Raw genomic sequence first — 19,773 nt, 5'->3', positions numbered from 1 at the left:
TTTTAGTGCAATATAGTGGGATTATTTTGGAGTATATCGTACCCCTTTATTTGTTGGGTTTGACACGCCTAACAAATTGGCGCTGTTGTCGGGGACACGGTGTTACTAATTGTTTTATGCCAAGATCTTTTCGTACAGGTACGCCATTGCCAATTGACACGGAGATAGAGAAGACTGCAAAGAAGCTAAGGAAGCAAGCCAAGCTTCGTAAGAAGCAACCGGGTTCCGGGACTTCTTCATCATCTACTCCCCCGGTCATCAACATTTGGGAGGACATACCCCTCTCAAGTGTATCCACATCAGAAACAGAAAGTCTCTCACTCTCATCACAACCATCCTCACCCAACAATACCACTTCACCTTCTTCACCTGTTCATAATATCCTAAACACTTCGCCTACAGAAACATCACCCACTTCTTAAGCCATGGCAGACATCCCTGGAGGAAATCCACCTCCAAACCCACCACCCGAACAAACCCTCCGCCAATGGTCAAGACAAGAGGTTACTCAACAACCTCTTTGTATCACGTATCCAGCTGCCACAAACCTTGAACTAAAATCCGGGCTTATTCACTTACTCCCAACTTTTAGAGGATTGGAGAAAGAAGATCCTCACAAGTTCCTCACCGAGTTCCATGTAGTATGTGTGGGTATGAAACCACACAATGTCACGGAGGATCAGATTAAGCTTAGGGCATTCCCCTTTGCGGTGCAAGATGCAGCCAAAGACTGGCTTTATGACCTCCCACCGGGGACGGTAACTACTTGGGTAGATCTTGCAAGGTTGTTTTTGGATAAGTACTTTCCCGAGATGAAAGCTTCCACCCTACGGAGGGAAATCATTGGAATCAAGCAGCACAAGAGAGAAGCTTTTCACGCATATTGGGATCGATTCAAGAAACTTTGTGCTCGATGCCCAAAGCATGGGATTACCGAATACCAACTCCTCCAATATTTCATTGAAGGAATGACACCAATGGAAAGAAGGCTTCTTAACGCCTCTAGTGGTGCCCGATAAAACCCCAACTGAGATCCGAAATCTAATCAAGAACATGGCTGAAGATTCCAAACATTCAAGCCATGATGAAGAATGGTACACGGATGCACCCCGGGGTGTAAAAGAAGTACAAACTCCTCAGATTGAAGCTCAATTGTCCGAGCTCACGAAAGTAGTCATGATGTTAGCCAAAGACAAAGGTGTGCAGTCCACACCCCGCCCGTGCGGTATTTGCACCCAAGTGGGGCATCCAACTGATATGTGCCCACAACTCCAAGAGGAAGATTATGAAGAAGCAAAAGTCATGGGAGGTTTTCTTGGGTCTAATCAAAGGGGATATGAGCAGCCACGGGGTGATCAAAGATGGAGTAACAATCAAGGTTGGGGAGGACATCAACAGACAAATAATCAACCAAGTCAACCACATCAATACCAGCAAAGACCACCTTTTCCACCACAAAACTTCCAGCCAAGGCAGCCACAACACCCTCCTCAACAATCGGGTTCATCAAGTATGTCCTTAGAGGACATAGTAAAGAGTTTGGCAACTAGTACACAAGCTTTCCAACAAGAGACAAAAGCAAGCATAACGAACTTAGAGAAACAGGTTTCACAACTTGCCACTTCTGTAAGCAAATTAGAATCTCAAGGAAAGTTACCTGCACAAACTGAAACAAACCCAAGGCACAATGTGTGTGCCATCACATTGAGAGGCGGAAAGAGCTATGATGGTCCAAAAGTGTCGGTTGATCAAAAGAAAGAAGAAATAGTGGTCGAAGAAGCAACCAAAGAAGAGAAGAAGGAAGAGAAAACAGTCAAAAAGAAGCCCTTCATCACTGAGTCTAAAGCCACACCTGCTCCATTTCCCGAAAGATTAAGGAGCACGAAGAAAGAACGGGAGGAGAGTGAGATCATGCAAATGTTCAAGAGAGTTCAAATCAACATTCCACTCCTCGAGGCCATCAAGCAGGTACCTAGATATGCAAGGTTCCTTAAGGATCTTTGTGTATCTAAAAAGAAATTAAAAGGAAATCAAGTGGTAACAGTTGGGGAGCATGTATCCGCGGTTTTGCAAAAGAGTATGCCCCCTAAGTGTAAGGATCCCGGTGTATTTACCATACCTTGCAAATTGGGGAATCTTCATGTACCTCGAGCCATGCTCGATCTAGGTGCATCCGTAAATGTCCTACCATATTCTCTCTTCAAATCAATTGGTGTAGGAACATTGAGCAAAACCGGTGTGATCATCCAACTTGCCGACCGGTCTTTGGTACACCAAAAGGGTGTACTAGATCCAACTTGCCGATCGGTCTTTGGTACACCAAAAGGGTGTACTAGAGGATGTGTTAGTGCAAGTCGATGAATTTATCTTCCCGGCTGATTTTTATGTCTTAGATATGGGAGATGATGACTCTCCAAGTTCAAGTTCCATACTTTTGGGTAGACCTTTTCTTAAAACTTCTAAAACAAAAATTGATGTCTACAATGGAACTTTAAGTACGGAATTTGACGGTGAAGTTATCAACTTCAATGTTCAAGAAGAAAAAAAGGTTCCTTCTGATGTTCAATCTGTTAATTTTGTGAATATGATCCACCCATTGGCTGAAAAGAGCTTAAACTCGACTAACAATGATTTTGTGGAGTTAGTCTTGTCACAAAAATTAGACAGGTACAAAGCCGAAGAACTTGCAAAGGAGTGCGGTACAAACGAGGAGGTGCTGGAGATTTTGAAATTCAAGGATGATAAGCACGTGTGGATTGATGGAAGAGAAGTAGAGTCACCCACCACTAAAGCCAAATTCCTTCCACCGGTGGAACAAGCACAAGATTCGAGAGCAAAAACTCCACTGGGCCCTATAAAGAAAATACATGTCAAGAAGGAGAGCACTCAACCGGTCATCAACTCAAATAAATTATCAAAGAAGGAAGAGAGTGAGTTGATAACCATGCTGAAAAAATACCAAAAAAGGATGGTGTGGACAATCTCTGATATAAAATGGTTAAGTCCTTTTTGGTTTCTGCGCAAAAAGAAAGCCAAAGGAAGGTTGAAGGTTCCGTTGAAGGAGGTGGCAAGAAGATTGATGTGTTGGAGAGGCCCAAAATACTTAGAACGAAGCATTTGTGGGGGCAAAGTCGAGCCAACGACTTGAAACAATGGCGGCTAACCGGGAGACAACCCGGGGGTATTTCTGTCTTTTACTTAAAAAAAATTTCCATTTCTTTGAGTTTTTGGTTTTCAATGTTCCAAATGCATTCAATCATGATTTAAAATCACCAAACGGACCTAGGAATGCAAAAGTATTTCATTTCTAAGAGAGGAAATTTTCAAGTTCAAAAAGTGAGGATTAGCATCCAGGGACCAACACGGGTCGTGTCCCTCTTAGCCTTAATGAAACACGGGCCGTGTTCATGCAAAAAAGTCCCAAATTCTTACAGAGACCAACACGGGTCGTGTCCCATCCTAGCCTTAATGAAACACGGGCCGTGTTCATCCAAAAAAGTCCCAAATTTTTCCAGAGAGCAACACGGGTCGTGTTGTTTTTGGCCTTGACCCAACACGGGTCGTGTTCGTACATAACGCAGCATAAACCCCCCAACACGGGGCGTGTCAATTTAGCCTGGGGAGACACGGGTCGTGTTCGCGCAGCAGTTCAGACCCTTTTTAAAGAAAAAAATCGGGACTTGACCTCATTTATCCCCACTTTCACTTCCTAATAGCCCCTCTCTCCCAACAAAAACCTTAGCTCCGATTTTCATCAAATACCTTTCAATTTCTTCAAGATTTTGACTTTCATCTACAAAAAGGTTTGATTTTCATCATCTACACTTCATCTTCTCCATCTTAAACACCATTTTCTTGCATTTTAATGGTGGATTTGGGGGTTTTGACAAACCCTAGATCCGAAAATTCTCACTTAATTTTGGTGTTTTAGTGTCTCAATCTTGAAAGGGGCAAGCTTGGGGAGGTTAAAGAAGATCTTTTCCATCAAGAACAACACGATCCAACACACGATTCGGTAAATTCTTTCCAACTCCTAACCTTTGAATTTTGTGTTCTTGAGTCAAATACTTGAAAGTGTGGTCTATTTGGACTTGATTCTTAGTTGGAAATCTTTGAAAAACAAATTTCCCGCGAAATTTTGGTGGCCAAGTTCAAAGTTGACTGGACCCGTCAACAGTTGACTTTTTGACATTTTGACCCGTTGACTTTTAATCTGTCCCAAACTTGACTATGGAAGCTACATCTTCCAAAAGACCAAGACAAACCAAATCATCCGCCCGCCGTCGGAAGCCTAGATCTCCATCACCTCCATCCAGATCTCCCTCACCTCCATCTAGGTCCCCAACACCCCCAGCCGACCCGTCTCATTTTGGTGTCGTATGTCTTGGCCCAGTTCAACAAGGCAAACTTGAGTCATTCCTTAAACGAGGTCATGCCATCCAAAAATTCACGCATGTTCCAACTTTGAAAGAGTTGCATGTTTACAATCAAGTCAAAACCCTGTTTCGCAACATAGGGTGGCACGGCTTGTTGAGGGTCCATGAATTGAGCTATAAAGTCCCAACTGCTGAGTTTCTATCCTCAGTTTATTTAGATCATGGGATCCTCTACTTCCGTCTAATGAATCAAGACTATGAGCTCTCCTTGGATCAAATCAATGCCATTGTGGGGGCCCCAACGGAAAACACATTTTGCCCCACTGATCCAATCCAAGGATACTATGACATGACTTGGTGGACCCAGCTCACCCAATTACATACATATGTCTCTAGCGCTGCTAAAGCCTCATCACTTATCCATCCTGTGATTAAGGTAGCTCACAGAATCATTACTTCGCTCGTCGCCCCTAGAGAGGAGCGAAGCACCATTAGCGCGCTGGAACTTAAAATCCTTTATGCAATGACCCATCCCGAGAATAACCTCATTCCTCATTATGGTCGGTTTCTGTGCCACAAGCTCATCCGCCTTAGCGCATCCCGATCAGGAAAGATTGTTTGCGGGGGTATTGTCAGCATGCTCGCCAAGAGCGCCCACATCCAAGCCCCATACCCCAGTCCCTACCAGCCACTGCCGGGTGAGCCTTATCTCACCACCGCTATCCTTGAGTCCATGCGACTCTTCCGCTCGGCAGGCGATGGTACACACCACTGGACCGTGGGTCAAAATCATGATCCCAAGCTCCTCATCACACCAGAAAATAAAGGCATTCTTGATTTCCGAAATCCCATTCATATGACTGATTGGCAAATCATTCCATACATCTTCCCCCACTCTTATTCCACCGAGGTCGATGAGCAAAGCGAAAAAAACAAGGAAGAAGGTGATGATGATGAAGAAGAGGAGGAGCCTCACCATGCTTCTCCCACCGGTGGTGGCAGCTCATCCCATTTTGCTGCACCCCCGCCTTATCATCAACAATATATGGACGAATTCCAATCAATCCATACCCGCCTCGACACCTATCAGCAGGATATTACCAGCCTGACCCAGAATTTTTCCACCTTCACCACCCAGTACGCTCGGGATCAAGAGCGTCAACGCAAACATGAGGAGGACTTCTGGGCTTGGACCTGAAACCCCAGCTACTATCCTCCTCCTCGACCTCCGTTTTAGGTTGTTCCACCCTCTCCAAGCATCGGGGACGATGCTTATCTTTAAGCTTGGGGTGGGGTAGACTTGTATTTTAGGTTCACTCATTCTCATGCATGCATTTTCTTATTTTCAAATTTTCTTATTTTCAAATTTCATTCAAAAAAAAAAAGTGTACGAGATGATGACACTCTTTACATACAATTGCTCCATGAAATGAAAAATACCGAAGCAACCGGATTGTTACCGGAAGCATAGAATCAGCTGTCATAACTAGGGGACCCAAATATCGTAATTCGAGACCCTACCCTCAGATAATAAAAAAAATTATATTGAAACGTTTTTTGGGCGGTAATAACAGCTTTAGGATGATTTGCTTTTGAATGTTTAAAAAGAATCTTTATCGGCAACTTTGAACCCACAGAACACGGACCTATTTGTTGACACGCGTTACCCCCGCGGTAACAGAGAGCGTATGTATCAGACCCACATAGTCAAGAATGAAGGAAGGGTAAAACTGTCATATCCAGTACCCTAATCAGAATTTCAAATACCAAAACGAAGAAATCTAAAGAAATTCCAAAGATGAAGATTGAAGAATCCAAATTCAAAACGAAGTACAAATCAAAGCTCAATCAAATCAAAAGCCAACTCAAGTCAAATATGGCGAATGAAGAACTGTGTGATATGATACTTGTGGCTCTCGAAAAAGTGAAAGCATAGGAGCTGAGCCCCTTCGGGTGGGCTCACTGTTTCAGCGAAAGCTGATTCGCCGTGACGGGTTCTTAAGGAGGCGTCGATTCTGATTCTTGGCCATTTAGTCTTAAGGACATGAAATCCGGACTATGTTATTTTCGCCCATAAAGCTTAGTAAGGTATAAAGATTAAATAAAACTTTGGTTGGATTATTGGGTTACACCGTTTCGGGTCTTCCTCACATTGAGAGTCTGTGATATGTGGAAGGAAACAGGATGGTTGCCAAGGTATCAATGATCGAAGCCCTATTGATGTAAAGTCTGATCGTACCTTTATTTAGTTACAAAAGTACATATTTTGTGTTTGTTCTTAATTTTCTTTTCTTTTGCTTCATTTTGTTTCTCAGGTGCATTTTGAACATATTTTCATGGCATTGCATTGCATGCATTCATTCTTAACCTTTAGGATCCTTCATCCCCTTTTCGTTCTAAGTTTTTCTTTTTGCCATCTAGAAATCGTCATGTTGTCCGGTTCTTGTTCTTTCTTGAGGACAAGAAAGGTCTAAGTTTGGGGAGATTTGTTAGGTGCTATTTGTGCACCTTTTTGCACACCTTTTAGTCTCATTTTATGCATATATTTAGCACAATTGTTCTTCCTTTTCCTTGCATTTTATCATATTCATTTTAGTCTCTAGAACAACCTTATTTGCACACTTTTATATCTTTTTCAGGTAAACCGGAGGTTGGAACGCGCTTTGGGAAGTGTCGGGAAGCATTGGTGGAGATTTCGGGACGATCCGGCGAAGAACTAAAAAGTTGGAAAAATCAAGTTTGGAATTGGAGTCAGAGAGGTACACGGGGCGTGTTGAATTTACACTGAAAAGTGGGCACGGGGCGTGTTTGACCAAAATGGGAGCTGTTGACCATGCTGAACACGACCCGTGTCAGTTTAGTGCAAATCAACACGGGGCGTGTTGCTGAACACGACCCGTGTCAGTTTAGCCTATTTTAACACGGGCCGTGTTCGACCCAGAAACCAACTTTTGGCAGTTTTTCCTATCTTTCATATTACGGGTTAAGGGTCATTTTTATAGACACACAACATACCAGAGAACCATTGGAGGAGGATTTTCAAAGGTTTTTGCAAGGGTTTGATTAGCAATCATTTCGAAACATTATTTCTAGTATTTTTAAGTTGTAATTGCACTTTAATTCCATCTTTTATTCTTGTGATCTTGTTCTAGCCATGTGTGGCTAGAACACTAATTTCTCCAATTTCATGTTTTGACTTCTTGGTAGTGACTTCATTCATATGACATGATATTTGTTCTTAATTTCTATTTAATGAATTTGATTTTGCTTCAATCGAATGTTTGATTCTAATTATGATTCTTATTGGCCATTTGAATTAGGGTTAGATCATTCAAGTTATCTCTTTTACAAAATCCGTAATTGTTTTGTGAAATTGAACAAGTAACAAGCATTAAATTAATCTCTATTGAATGAATTTGGTGTAAATCTTATTCATACACTTTTACACTCCCGAGCTTATGAGGGGTATTGGGTGTTGTTGGGAACATTCACATAAAGCTTCATGCAATCTTTTAATCTAATCCTAAGAGCTTGTTTAGATTAGGTTAATAAGGTTAGGGTTAGTCAAAGAGCTTGTTTTGGTTAATTAATATGGTGAATGAGAAGTGTTAGAGCTTATTAGCACTTTCAAGTACCAACTTATATAGAATTGAATGAATATTGTGTCATCTTGGAGTCACATTTCTAAATTGTCATACATGGGGTTGGAGTCCTCACAAATTCTGAATTTAATTCACGCACTTAATTGATTGCTTATGTTTTTAATTATTTGTTTAATCATTACATTCTAAACCCCCCTCTCTTTTTACTATTGGTGACTATAGTACCTTGTGCAAATAGGTATAGACCAATTGTCCTGTGTCTCTGTGGATCGACCCTGCTTGCCTTGTACTACCTTTTAGTGCAATATAGTGGGATTATTTTGGAGTATATCGTACCCCTTTATTTGTTGGGTTTGACACGCCTAACAAATTGGCGCTGTTGTCGGGGACACGGTGTTACTAATTGTTTTATGCCAAGATCTTTTCGTACAGGTACGCCATTGCCAATTGACACGGAGATAGAGAAGACTGCAAAGAAGCTAAGGAAGCAAGCCAAGCTTCGTAAGAAGCAACCGGGTTCCGGGACTTCTTCATCATCTACTCCCCCGGTCATCAACATTTGGGAGGACATACCCCTCTCAAGTGTATCCACATCAGAAACAGAAAGTCTCTCACTCTCATCACAACCATCCTCACCCAACAATACCACTTCACCTTCTTCACCTGTTCATAATATCCTAAACACTTCGCCTACAGAAACATCACCCACTTCTCAAGCCATGGCAGACATCCCTGGAGGAAATCCACCTCCAAACCCACCACCCGAACAAACCCTCCGCCAATGGTCAAGACAAGAGGTTACTCAACAACCTCTTTGTATCACGTATCCAGCTGCCACAAACCTTGAACTAAAATCCGGGCTTATTCACTTACTCCCAACTTTTAGAGGATTGGAGAAAGAAGATCCTCACAAGTTCCTCACCGAGTTCCATGTAGTATGTGTGGGTATGAAACCACACAATGTCACGGAGGATCAGATTAAGCTTAGGGCATTCCCCTTTGCGGTGCAAGATGCAGCCAAAGACTGGCTTTATGACCTCCCACCGGGGACGGTAACTACTTGGGTAGATCTTGCAAGGTTGTTTTTGGATAAGTACTTTCCCGAGATGAAAGCTTCCACCCTACGGAGGGAAATCATTGGAATCAAGCAGCACAAGAGAGAAGCTTTTCACGCATATTGGGATCGATTCAAGAAACTTTGTGCTCGATGCCCAAAGCATGGGATTACCGAATACCAACTCCTCCAATATTTCATTGAAGGAATGACACCAATGGAAAGAAGGCTTCTTAACGCCTCTAGTGGTGGATCTTTGCCCGATAAAACCCCAACTGAGATCCGAAATCTAATCAAGAACATGGCTGAAGATTCCAAACATTCAAGCCATGATGAAGAATGGTACACGGATGCACCCCGGGGTGTAAAAGAAGTACAAACTCCTCAGATTGAAGCTCAATTGTCCGAGCTCACGAAAGTAGTCATGATGTTAGCCAAAGACAAAGGTGTGCAGTCCACACCCCGCCCGTGCGGTATTTGCACCCAAGTGGGGCATCCAACTGATATGTGCCCACAACTCCAAGAGGAAGATTATGAAGAAGCAAAAGTCATGGGAGGTTTTCTTGGGTCTAATCAAAGGGGATATGAGCAGCCACGGGGTGATCAAAGATGGAGTAACAATCAAGGTTGGGGAGGACATCAACAGACAAATAATCAACCAAGTCAACCACATCAATACCAGCAAAGACCACCTTTTCCACCACAAAACTTCCAGCCAAGGCAGCCACAACACCCTCCTCAACAATCGGGTTCATCAAGTATGTCCTTAGAGGACATAGTAAAGAGTTTGGCAACTAGTACACAAGCTTTCCAACAAGAGACAAAAGCAAGCATAACGAACTTAGAGAAACAGGTTTCACAACTTGCCACTTCTGTAAGCAAATTAGAATCTCAAGGAAAGTTACCTGCACAAACTGAAACAAACCCAAGGCACAATGTGTGTGCCATCACATTGAGAGGCGGAAAGAGCTATGATGGTCCAAAAGTGTCGGTTGATCAAAAGAAAGAAGAAATAGTGGTCGAAGAAGCAACCAAAGAAGAGAAGAAGGAAGAGAAAACAGTCAAAAAGAAGCCCTTCATCACTGAGTCTAAAGCCACACCTGCTCCATTTCCCGAAAGATTAAGGAGCACGAAGAAAGAACGGGAGGAGAGTGAGATCATGCAAATGTTCAAGAGAGTTCAAATCAACATTCCACTCCTCGAGGCCATCAAGCAGGTACCTAGATATGCAAGGTTCCTTAAGGATCTTTGTGTATCTAAAAAGAAATTAAAAGGAAATCAAGTGGTAACAGTTGGGGAGCATGTATCCGCGGTTTTGCAAAAGAGTATGCCCCCTAAGTGTAAGGATCCCGGTGTATTTACCATACCTTGCAAATTGGGGAATCTTCATGTACCTCGAGCCATGCTCGATCTAGGTGCATCCGTAAATGTCCTACCATATTCTCTCTTCAAATCAATTGGTGTAGGAACATTGAGCAAAACCGGTGTGATCATCCAACTTGCCGACCGGTCTTTGGTACACCAAAAGGGTGTACTAGATCCAACTTGCCGATCGGTCTTTGGTACACCAAAAGGGTGTACTAGAGGATGTGTTAGTGCAAGTCGATGAATTTATCTTCCCGGCTGATTTTTATGTCTTAGATATGGGAGATGATGACTCTCCAAGTTCAAGTTCCATACTTTTGGGTAGACCTTTTCTTAAAACTTCTAAAACAAAAATTGATGTCTACAATGGAACTTTAAGTACGGAATTTGACGGTGAAGTTATCAACTTCAATGTTCAAGAAGAAAAAAAGGTTCCTTCTGATGTTCAATCTGTTAATTTTGTGAATATGATCCACCCATTGGCTGAAAAGAGCTTAAACTCGACTAACAATGATTTTGTGGAGTTAGTCTTGTCACAAAAATTAGACAGGTACAAAGCCGAAGAACTTGCAAAGGAGTGCGGTACAAACGAGGAGGTGCTGGAGATTTTGAAATTCAAGGATGATAAGCACGTGTGGATTGATGGAAGAGAAGTAGAGTCACCCACCACTAAAGCCAAATTCCTTCCACCGGTGGAACAAGCACAAGATTCGAGAGCAAAAACTCCACTGGGCCCTATAAAGAAAATACATGTCAAGAAGGAGAGCACTCAACCGGTCATCAACTCAAATAAATTATCAAAGAAGGAAGAGAGTGAGTTGATAACCATGCTGAAAAAATACCAAAAAAGGATGGTATGGACAATCTCTGATATAAAATGGTTAAGTCCTTTTTGGTTTCTGCGCAAAAAGAAAGCCAAAGGAAGGTTGAAGGTTCCGTTGAAGGAGGTGGCAAGAAGATTGATGTGTTGGAGAGGCCCAAAATACTTAGAACGAAGCATTTGTGGGGGCAAAGTCGAGCCAACGACTTGAAACAATGGCGGCTAACCGGGAGACAACCCGGGGGTATTTCTGTCTTTTACTTAAAAACAATTTCCATTTCTTTGAGTTTTTGGTTTTCAATGTTCCAAATGCATTCAATCATGATTTAAAATCACCAAACGGACCTAGGAATGCAAAAGTATTTCATTTCTAAGAGAGGAAATTTTCAAGTTCAAAAAGTGAGGATTAGCATCCAGGGACCAACACGGGTCGTGTCCCTCTTAGCCTTAATGAAACACGGGCCGTGTTCATGCAAAAAAGTCCCAAATTCTTACAGAGACCAACACGGGTCGTGTCCCATCCTAGCCTTAATGAAACACGGGCCGTGTTCATCCAAAAAAGTCCCAAATTTTTCCAGAGAGCAACACGGGTCGTGTTGTTTTTGGCCTTGACCCAACACGGGTCGTGTTCGTACATAACGCAGCATAAACCCCCCAACACGGGGCGTGTCAATTTAGCCTGGGGAGACACGGGTCGTGTTCGCGCAGCAGTTCAGACCCTTTTTAAAGAAAAAAATCGGGACTTGACCTCATTTATCCCCACTTTCACTTCCTAACAGCCCCTCTCTCCCAACAAAAACCTTAGCTCCGATTTTCATCAAATACCTTTCAATTTCTTCAAGATTTTGACTTTCATCTACAAAAAGGTTTGATTTTCATCATCTACACTTCATCTTCTCCATCTTAAACACCATTTTCTTGCATTTTAATGGTGGATTTGGGGGTTTTGACAAACCCTAGATCCGAAAATTCTCACTTAATTTTGGTGTTTTAGTGTCTCAATCTTGAAAGGGGCAAGCTTGGGGAGGTTAAAGAAGATCTTTTCCATCAAGAACAACACGATCCAACACACGATTCGGTAAATTCTTTCCAACTCCTAACCTTTGAATTTTGTGTTCTTGAGTCAAATACTTAAAAGTGTGGTCTATTTGGACTTGATTCTTAGTTGGAAATCTTTGAAAAACAAATTTCCCGCGAAATTTTGGTGGCCAAGTTCAAAGTTGACTGGACCCGTCAACAGTTGACTTTTTGACATTTTGACCCGTTGACTTTTAATCTGTCCCAAACTTGACTATGGAAGCTACATCTTCCAAAAGACCAAGACAAACCAAATCATCCGCCCGCCGTCGGAAGCCTAGATCTCCATCACCTCCATCCAGATCTCCCTCACCTCCATCTAGGTCCCCAACACCCCCAGCCGACCCGTCTCATTTTGGTGTCGTATGTCTTGGCCCAGTTCAACAAGGCAAACTTGAGTCATTCCTTAAACGAGGTCATGCCATCCAAAAATTCACGCATGTTCCAACTTTGAAAGAGTTGCATGTTTACAATCAAGTCAAAACCCTGTTTCGCAACATAGGGTGGCACGGCTTGTTGAGGGTCCATGAATTGAGCTATAAAGTCCCAACTGCTGAGTTTCTATCCTCAGTTTATTTAGATCATGGGATCCTCTACTTCCGTCTAATGAATCAAGACTATGAGCTCTCCTTGGATCAAATCAATGCCATTGTGGGGGCCCCAACGGAAAACACATTTTGCCCCACTGATCCAATCCAAGGATACTATGACATGACTTGGTGGACCCAGCTCACCCAATTACATACATATGTCTCTAGCGCTGCTAAAGCCTCATCACTTATCCATCCTGTGATTAAGGTAGCTCACAGAATCATTACTTCGCTCGTCACCCCTAGAGAGGAGCGAAGCACCATTAGCGCGCTGGAACTTAAAATCCTTTATGCAATGACCCATCCCGAGAATAACCTCATTCCTCATTATGGTCGGTTTCTGTGCCACAAGCTCATCCGCCTTAGCGCATCCCGATCAGGAAAGATTGTTTGCGGGGGTATTGTCAGCATGCTCGCCAAGAGCGCCCACATCCAAGCCCCATACCCCAGTCCCCACCAGCCACTGCCGGGTGAGCCTTATCTCACCACCGCTATCCTTGAGTCCATGCGACTCTTCCGCTCGGCAGGCGATGGTACACACCACTGGACCGTGGGTCAAAATCATGATCCCAAGCTCCTCATCACACCAGAAAATAAAGGCATTCTTGATTTCCGAAATCCCATTCATATGACTGATTGGCAAATCATTCCATACATCTTCCCCCACTCTTATTCCACCGAGGTCGATGAGCAAAGCGAAAAAAACAAGGAAGAAGGTGATGATGATGAAGAAAAGGAGGAGCCTCACCATGCTTCTCCCACCGGTGGTGGCAGCTCATCCCATTTTGCTGCACCCCCGCCTTATCATCAACAATATATGGACGAATTCCAATCAATCCATACCCGCCTCGACACCTATCAGCAGGATATTACCAGCCTGACCCAGAATTTTTCCACCTTCACCACCCAGTACGCTCGGGATCAAGAGCGTCAACGCAAACATGAGGAGGACTTCTGGGCTTGGACCTGAAACCCCAGCTACTATCCTCCTCCTCGACCTCCGTTTTAGGTTGTTCCACCCTCTCCAAGCATCGGGGACGATGCTTATCTTTAAGCTTGGGGTGGGGTAGACTTGTATTTTAGGTTCACTCATTCTCATGCATGCATTTTCTTATTTTCAAATTTCATTCAAAAAAAAAGTGTACGAGATGATGACACTCTTTACATACAATTGCTCCATGAAATGAAAAATACCGAAGCAACCGGATTGTTACCGGAAGCATAGAATCAGCTGTCATAACTAGGGGACCCAAATATCGTAATTCGAGACCCTACCCTCAGATAATAAAAAAAATTATATTGAAACGTTTTTTGGGCGGTAATAACAGCTTTAGGATGATTTGCTTTTGAATGTTTAAAAAGAATCTTTATCGGCAACTTTGAACCCACAGAACACGGACCTATTTGTTGACACGCGTTACCCCCGCGGTAACAGAGAGCGTATGTATCAGACCCACATAGTCAAGAATGAAGGAAGGGTAAAACTATCATATCCAGTACCCTAATCAGAATTTCAAGTACCAAAACGAAGAAATCTAAAGAAATTCCAAAGATGAAGATTGAAGAATCCAAATTCAAAACGAAGTACAAATCAAAGCTCAATCAAATCAAAAGCCAACTCAAGTCAAATATGGCGAATGAAGAACTGTGTGATATGATACTTGTGGCTCTCGAAAAAGTGAAAGCATAGGAGCTGAGCCCCTTCGGGTGGGCTCACTGTTTCAGCGAAAGCTGATTCGCCGTGACGGGTTCTTAAGGAGGCGTCGATTCTGATTCTTGGCCATTTAGTCTTAAGGACATGAAATCCGGACTATGTTATTTTCGCCCATAAAGCTTAGTAAGGTATAAAGATTAAATAAAACTTTGGTTGGATTATTGGGTTACACCGTTTCGGGTCTTCCTCACATTGAGAGTCTGTGATATGTGGAAGGAAACAGGATGGTTGCCAAGGTATCAATGATCGAAGCCCTATTGATGTAAAGTCTGATCGTACCTTTATTTAGTTACAAAAGTACATATTTTGTGTTTGTTCTTAATTTTCTTTTCTTTTGCTTCATTTTGTTTCTCAGGTGCATTTTGAACATATTTTCATGGCATTGCATTGCATGCATTCATTCTTAACCTTTAGGATCCTTCATCCCCTTTTCGTTCTAAGTTTTTCTTTTTGCCATCTAGAAATCGTCATGTTGTCCGGTTCTTGTTCTTTCTTGAGGACAAGAAAGGTCTAAGTTTGGGGAGATTTGTTAGGTGCTATTTGTGCACCTTTTTGCACACCTTTTAGTCCCATTTTATGCATATATTTAGCACAATTGTTCTTCCTTTTCCTTGCATTTTATCATATTCATTTTAGTCTCTAGAACAACCTTATTTGCACACTTTTATATCTTTTCAGGTAAACCGGAGGTTGGAACGCGCTTTGGGAAGTGTCGGGAAGCATTGGTGGAGATTTCGGGACGATCCGGCGAAGAACTAAAAAGTTGGAAAAATCAAGTTTGAAATTGGAGTCAGAGAGGTACACGGGGCGTGTTGAATTTACACTGAAAAGTGGGCACGGGGCATGTTTGACCAAAATGGGAGCTGTTGACCATGCTGAACACGACCCGTGTCAGTTTAGTGCAAATCAACACGGGGCGTGTTGCTGAACACGACCTGTGTTAGTTTAGCCTATTTTAACACGGGCCGTGTTCGACCCAGAAACCAACTTTTGGCAGTTTTTCCTATCTTTCATATTACGGGTTAAGGGTCATTTTTATAGACACACAACATACCAGAGAACCATTGGAGGAGGATTTTCAAAGGTTTTTGCAAGGGTTTGATTAGCAATCATTTGGAAACATTATTTCTAGTATTTGTAAGTTGTAATTGCACTTTAATTCCATCTTTTATTCTTATGATCTCGTTCTAGCCATGTGTGGCTAGAACCCTAATTTCTCCAATTTCATGTTTTGACTTCTTGGTAGTGACTTCATTCATATGACATGATATTTGTTCTTAATTTCTATTTAATGAATTTGATTTTGCTTCAATCGAATGTTTGATTCTAATTATGATTCTTATTGGCCATTTGAATTAGGGTTAGATCATTCAAGTTATCTCTTTTACAAAATCCGTAATTTTTTTGTGAAATTGAACAAGTAACAAGCATTAAATTAATCTCTATTGAATGAATTTGGTGTAAATCTTATTCATACACTTTTACACTCCCGAGCTTATGAGGGGTATTGGGTGTTGTTGGGAACATTCACATAAAGCTTCATGCAATCTTATAATCTAATCCTAAGAGCTTGTTTAGATTAGGTTAATAAGGTTAGGGTTAATCAAAGAGCTTGTTTTGGTTAATTAATATGGTGAATGAGAAGTGTTAGAGCTTATTAGCACTTTCAAGTACCAACTTATATAGAATTGAATGAATATTGTGTCATCTTGGAGTCACATTGCTAAATTGTCATACATGGGTTGGAGTCCTCACAAATTCTGAATTTAATTCACGCACTTAATTGATTGCTTATGTTTTTAATTATTTGTTTAATCATTACATTCTAAACCCTCCTCTCTTTTTACTATTGGTGACTATAGTACCTTGTGCAAATAGGTATAGACCAATTGTCCTGTGTCTCTGTGGATCGACCCTGCTTGCCTGGTACTACCTTTTAGTGCAATATAGTGGGATTATTTTGGAGTATATCGTACCCCTTTATTTGTTGGGTTTGACACGCCTAACATGTTTGCATTCGCATTTATATAAAAATAAATAAATAACCAAAAAGACTTTATGTTTTTGTTATGTTCAAAAAGAATGAGGATACTCTTTACATTCGATAGCTCTACAAAATTGGAAAATGAAAGTTTGAAGCGACTGGATCATTATTGGAAGTGTAGAATCAACTGCCATAACTAGGGGACTCAAAACACCGTGATTTGAGACACCGGCCATAGAAAATACAAAGATTGTCGTACCGAAACACTATGTGGGCGGTAATAACAGCTTCAGAATGATTTTCTTTTGAATGTATAAAAAGAACCTTTATCGACAAGTCTGAACCCACAGAACATGGCCCTATTTGTTGACATGTGTTACCCTCGCGGTAACTAAGAACCTTCTATCAGATCCACATAGTCGAAAAGAAAAGAAGAGTACAATTACCAAATCTGGTACCCAAGTCAAAGTTTAAGCACTTAATCAAGGAAATCTCAAGAAATTCAAAAAGTTGATTGAAGAACTCAAGCTAAAGACAAAGATACAAATTCAAGTTCAATCAAATCAAAAGCCACAACGAAGACAAATCTAGCGCAAGAAGAACTGTGTGATATAATATTTGCCATTCTCTACCTAGTGAAAGCATAGAGTTAGACTCCTACAGGGTTTGGCCCACTATTGCTTCGGCAAAAGTTGATTTAGACGTGTCAGGTTCTTAAGGATGCATCGATTCTGGTTTTCGACTATCTAGTCTTGAGGACATGAGATTTCGAACTGTGTTATTTTGGCTCGCAAGGGTAATTAAGGTATAAAGTTTAATAAAACTATGGTTGGATTATTGGGTTACACAATTGCGAGTCTTTCTAACTTTAGGAGTATGTGATACATGGAAGATTTCAGGATGGTCATCTTTGTAGTGATTCCATTAAAGCTTCATCGGTGTAGAGTGTAATCGTAAAAAAAATAAAAAAGAGAGGAGAAAAAAATAATTAAGGTTGTTTATTTTCTATTCCATATTGTTGTTTATTTTTCATTTTGTTATGTTTCTGCATGCATATTTTATTCCTTATTTATTTCTCTGTTGATGAATCATTTAGCACGTTTTTCTTGGTATTTTCTACGAAAAGTTAACTATCTCCCTAATGTTATTATAAATTGCATGTTTCTCCTTATATTTGTGGAATGCCCGTACTACTCACTTTTGTTATGATTTTCAGGGTAAATTGAAGCACATTGACACCTATGACATCTCATGATGCATTCTAGGAAGCATTGGAGCTTGATTGGAGATAGAGCTAAGGAAGGATGCTAAGGAATGATCTAGAATAGTTTGAAAGGAAGAATTGCGACCAAAATGAGACAAAATGAAGAAATACAGTCGTAGTTCCTATTTATGTGATCGCAGATATGTTCGCATACTTTCTTCTAGGTTTCTACGTGCCAAAATTTTGAGTTGAGAAAAAAAGACCAAAAAATGTGATTGCAAAAATTTATAAGTGATCACAGATTTGCTTGGAAGTCATGAAAAGTTCCAACATGATATTGTACTTCATTAAATCACTTTCAGACATGTTTTCAGTAAAAATGTGATTGCATTTATCATATATGCAATTGTAGAATGCCCCACTTTTTTACTGGACGCATAAAAAGGCTTCAAAAACACCCCAGTTACGCAATTCGTGATACCAGATGACTAAGAGGCGATTTTTAGAGGTTTTCGAGTGCCAAACATAAATTTGAAGCAAATGATTCGATTTTTATTTTCATTTAGTAAGACTTTTCAATTAGGTTTTGTTTCTACTTCTTGTAATTCGTTTTTAGCCATGTCATGCTAAAAATCCTAGGTTTTCGTTTCGCATATGACTCGACTTTTCGTGCAAGTAATCATTATTGTGTATACTGGTTAGTTTGATCAGTTTTGTGTTTAATTGAATGTTTGATTTTGATTCAATTTTGTTGTCCACTTTAATTGTTAACGAATCATTCCGGTTATCTGGTTTGTTTAGATTCGTAATTGTTTTCATTAATCAGTAAAAGTAACGAATATTAAATTGATTTTGTGTTACAAATAACTCTAATATAAATTGATCAAACAAGTCTATACACTTCCGAACTTACGAGAACTATTGGACTTTACGGGGATTTTTACACTATGTCTAATGTTGCTTTTCTAAATTCATTAAGAGTTTATTTGATTAATTCAATACAAAGTAAGGTTTAATTCAAATAGTTTGTTTTGGTTAAACATCTTAGTAAAAGAAAATTATTAGAGCTCGTTAATAATTTTCAATACCAGTTTAAACAGTACACAACTCAATTATCGTGTTGAAGGTTATTCGTATTATCAAGAGAGTCACCGCGAAACTGAAATTGCTTTTACTTTATGAATTTTACTCTAGTATTTAAGTTGCACTTTTTTAATAAATTTATGTCCAATTTATTTTTAATGGTCAGCAAAATCCCCCCTCCCCCCCCCCCCCCCCATTTTAATTTATGTTAAATTAGTGTGTGCCTTACGCAAAGAGTCATACAACAAAATCTCTCTCTTTGTTAGACGCGTTTCCCTGTGGATTCGGCCCTGCTTTTCTGCACTACCCCTAGTGCACTTAAGCACTATTTTTATTTTTATTATTATTTGTTTAAGCGTTGCGAAAAGCATCTAACAAAGAGAGGGAGAGAGAGAGAGAGAGAGAGAGAGAGAGAGAGAGAGAGGTTGATTTATTGATCTTTAATAAGATTAATAAATTGAAATTAATGATTTGTTAATATATTATAAGAATAATATATTAATTAGAAATATTATTGTTTAATTAAGAATTAATCAGAAATTAATTAGAATAAATTTTGGGATTAACTTGATTAATTAAAAGTACAAGGACCTAAGTTGTAATTGTTCCATAGTTGAACAAAATGGGTTCCAGAACCTTCCCCAAGGTGGTGGACGGTTTTGGAGGTATATTCTAAGGTTTCTAGAATAACCCTCAGAGATAATTAGGAGATTGGATGATTACCAAATTTAAAATAATAGTATTATATTCAAATTAGGTTTTCCAGGGTTTCCTAGTTCAGCTATAAATATGGCCTTAACCCTTCACATTTTTGGGCACTCCCTCTCTTAAAAGAATAGTTGAAAATCTCCTCTCTCCTCAAAGTAATCAAATTGCTAGGGTTTCAGTACAAACCATTATAGGT

The 19,773-nt window shown here is 40.6% G+C and overlaps 2 protein-coding genes across 2 annotated transcripts; both read left to right on the top strand.

The window, feature by feature from the left end:
• Window positions 1–1,053: 1,053 nt before the first annotated feature.
• LOC145002124 (uncharacterized) lies at window positions 1,054–2,361 on the top strand. Its single transcript, XM_078961421.1, has one exon. It carries the CDS (start codon window positions 1,054–1,056, stop codon window positions 2,359–2,361), a length of 1,308 nt encoding a protein of 435 aa, XP_078817547.1.
• A 6,027-nt stretch (window positions 2,362–8,388) lies between these two features.
• LOC145002115 (uncharacterized) lies at window positions 8,389–10,641 on the top strand. Its single transcript, XM_078961412.1, has one exon. It carries the CDS (start codon window positions 8,389–8,391, stop codon window positions 10,639–10,641), a length of 2,253 nt encoding a protein of 750 aa, XP_078817538.1.
• Window positions 10,642–19,773: the final 9,132 nt, after the last annotated feature.

This window comes from Lactuca saligna, chromosome 1 (assembly GCF_052625555.1).
Source record: "Lactuca saligna cultivar CGN05327 chromosome 1, ASM5262555v1, whole genome shotgun sequence".
Classification (NCBI taxonomy): Eukaryota; Viridiplantae; Streptophyta; class Magnoliopsida; order Asterales; family Asteraceae; genus Lactuca; species Lactuca saligna.
Note: the sequence above shows the minus strand (reverse complement) of the source record. Positions and strands in the feature narration are given on the sequence as shown.

Bases quoted from the DNA above. Each gene is read 5' to 3' on its own strand.
- LOC145002115 (XM_078961412.1), top strand. From the start codon at position 8,389: ATGCCAAGATCTTTTCGTACAGGTACGCCATTGCCAATTGACACGGAG.
- LOC145002124 (XM_078961421.1), top strand. From the start codon at position 1,054: ATGGCTGAAGATTCCAAACATTCAAGCCATGATGAAGAATGGTACACG.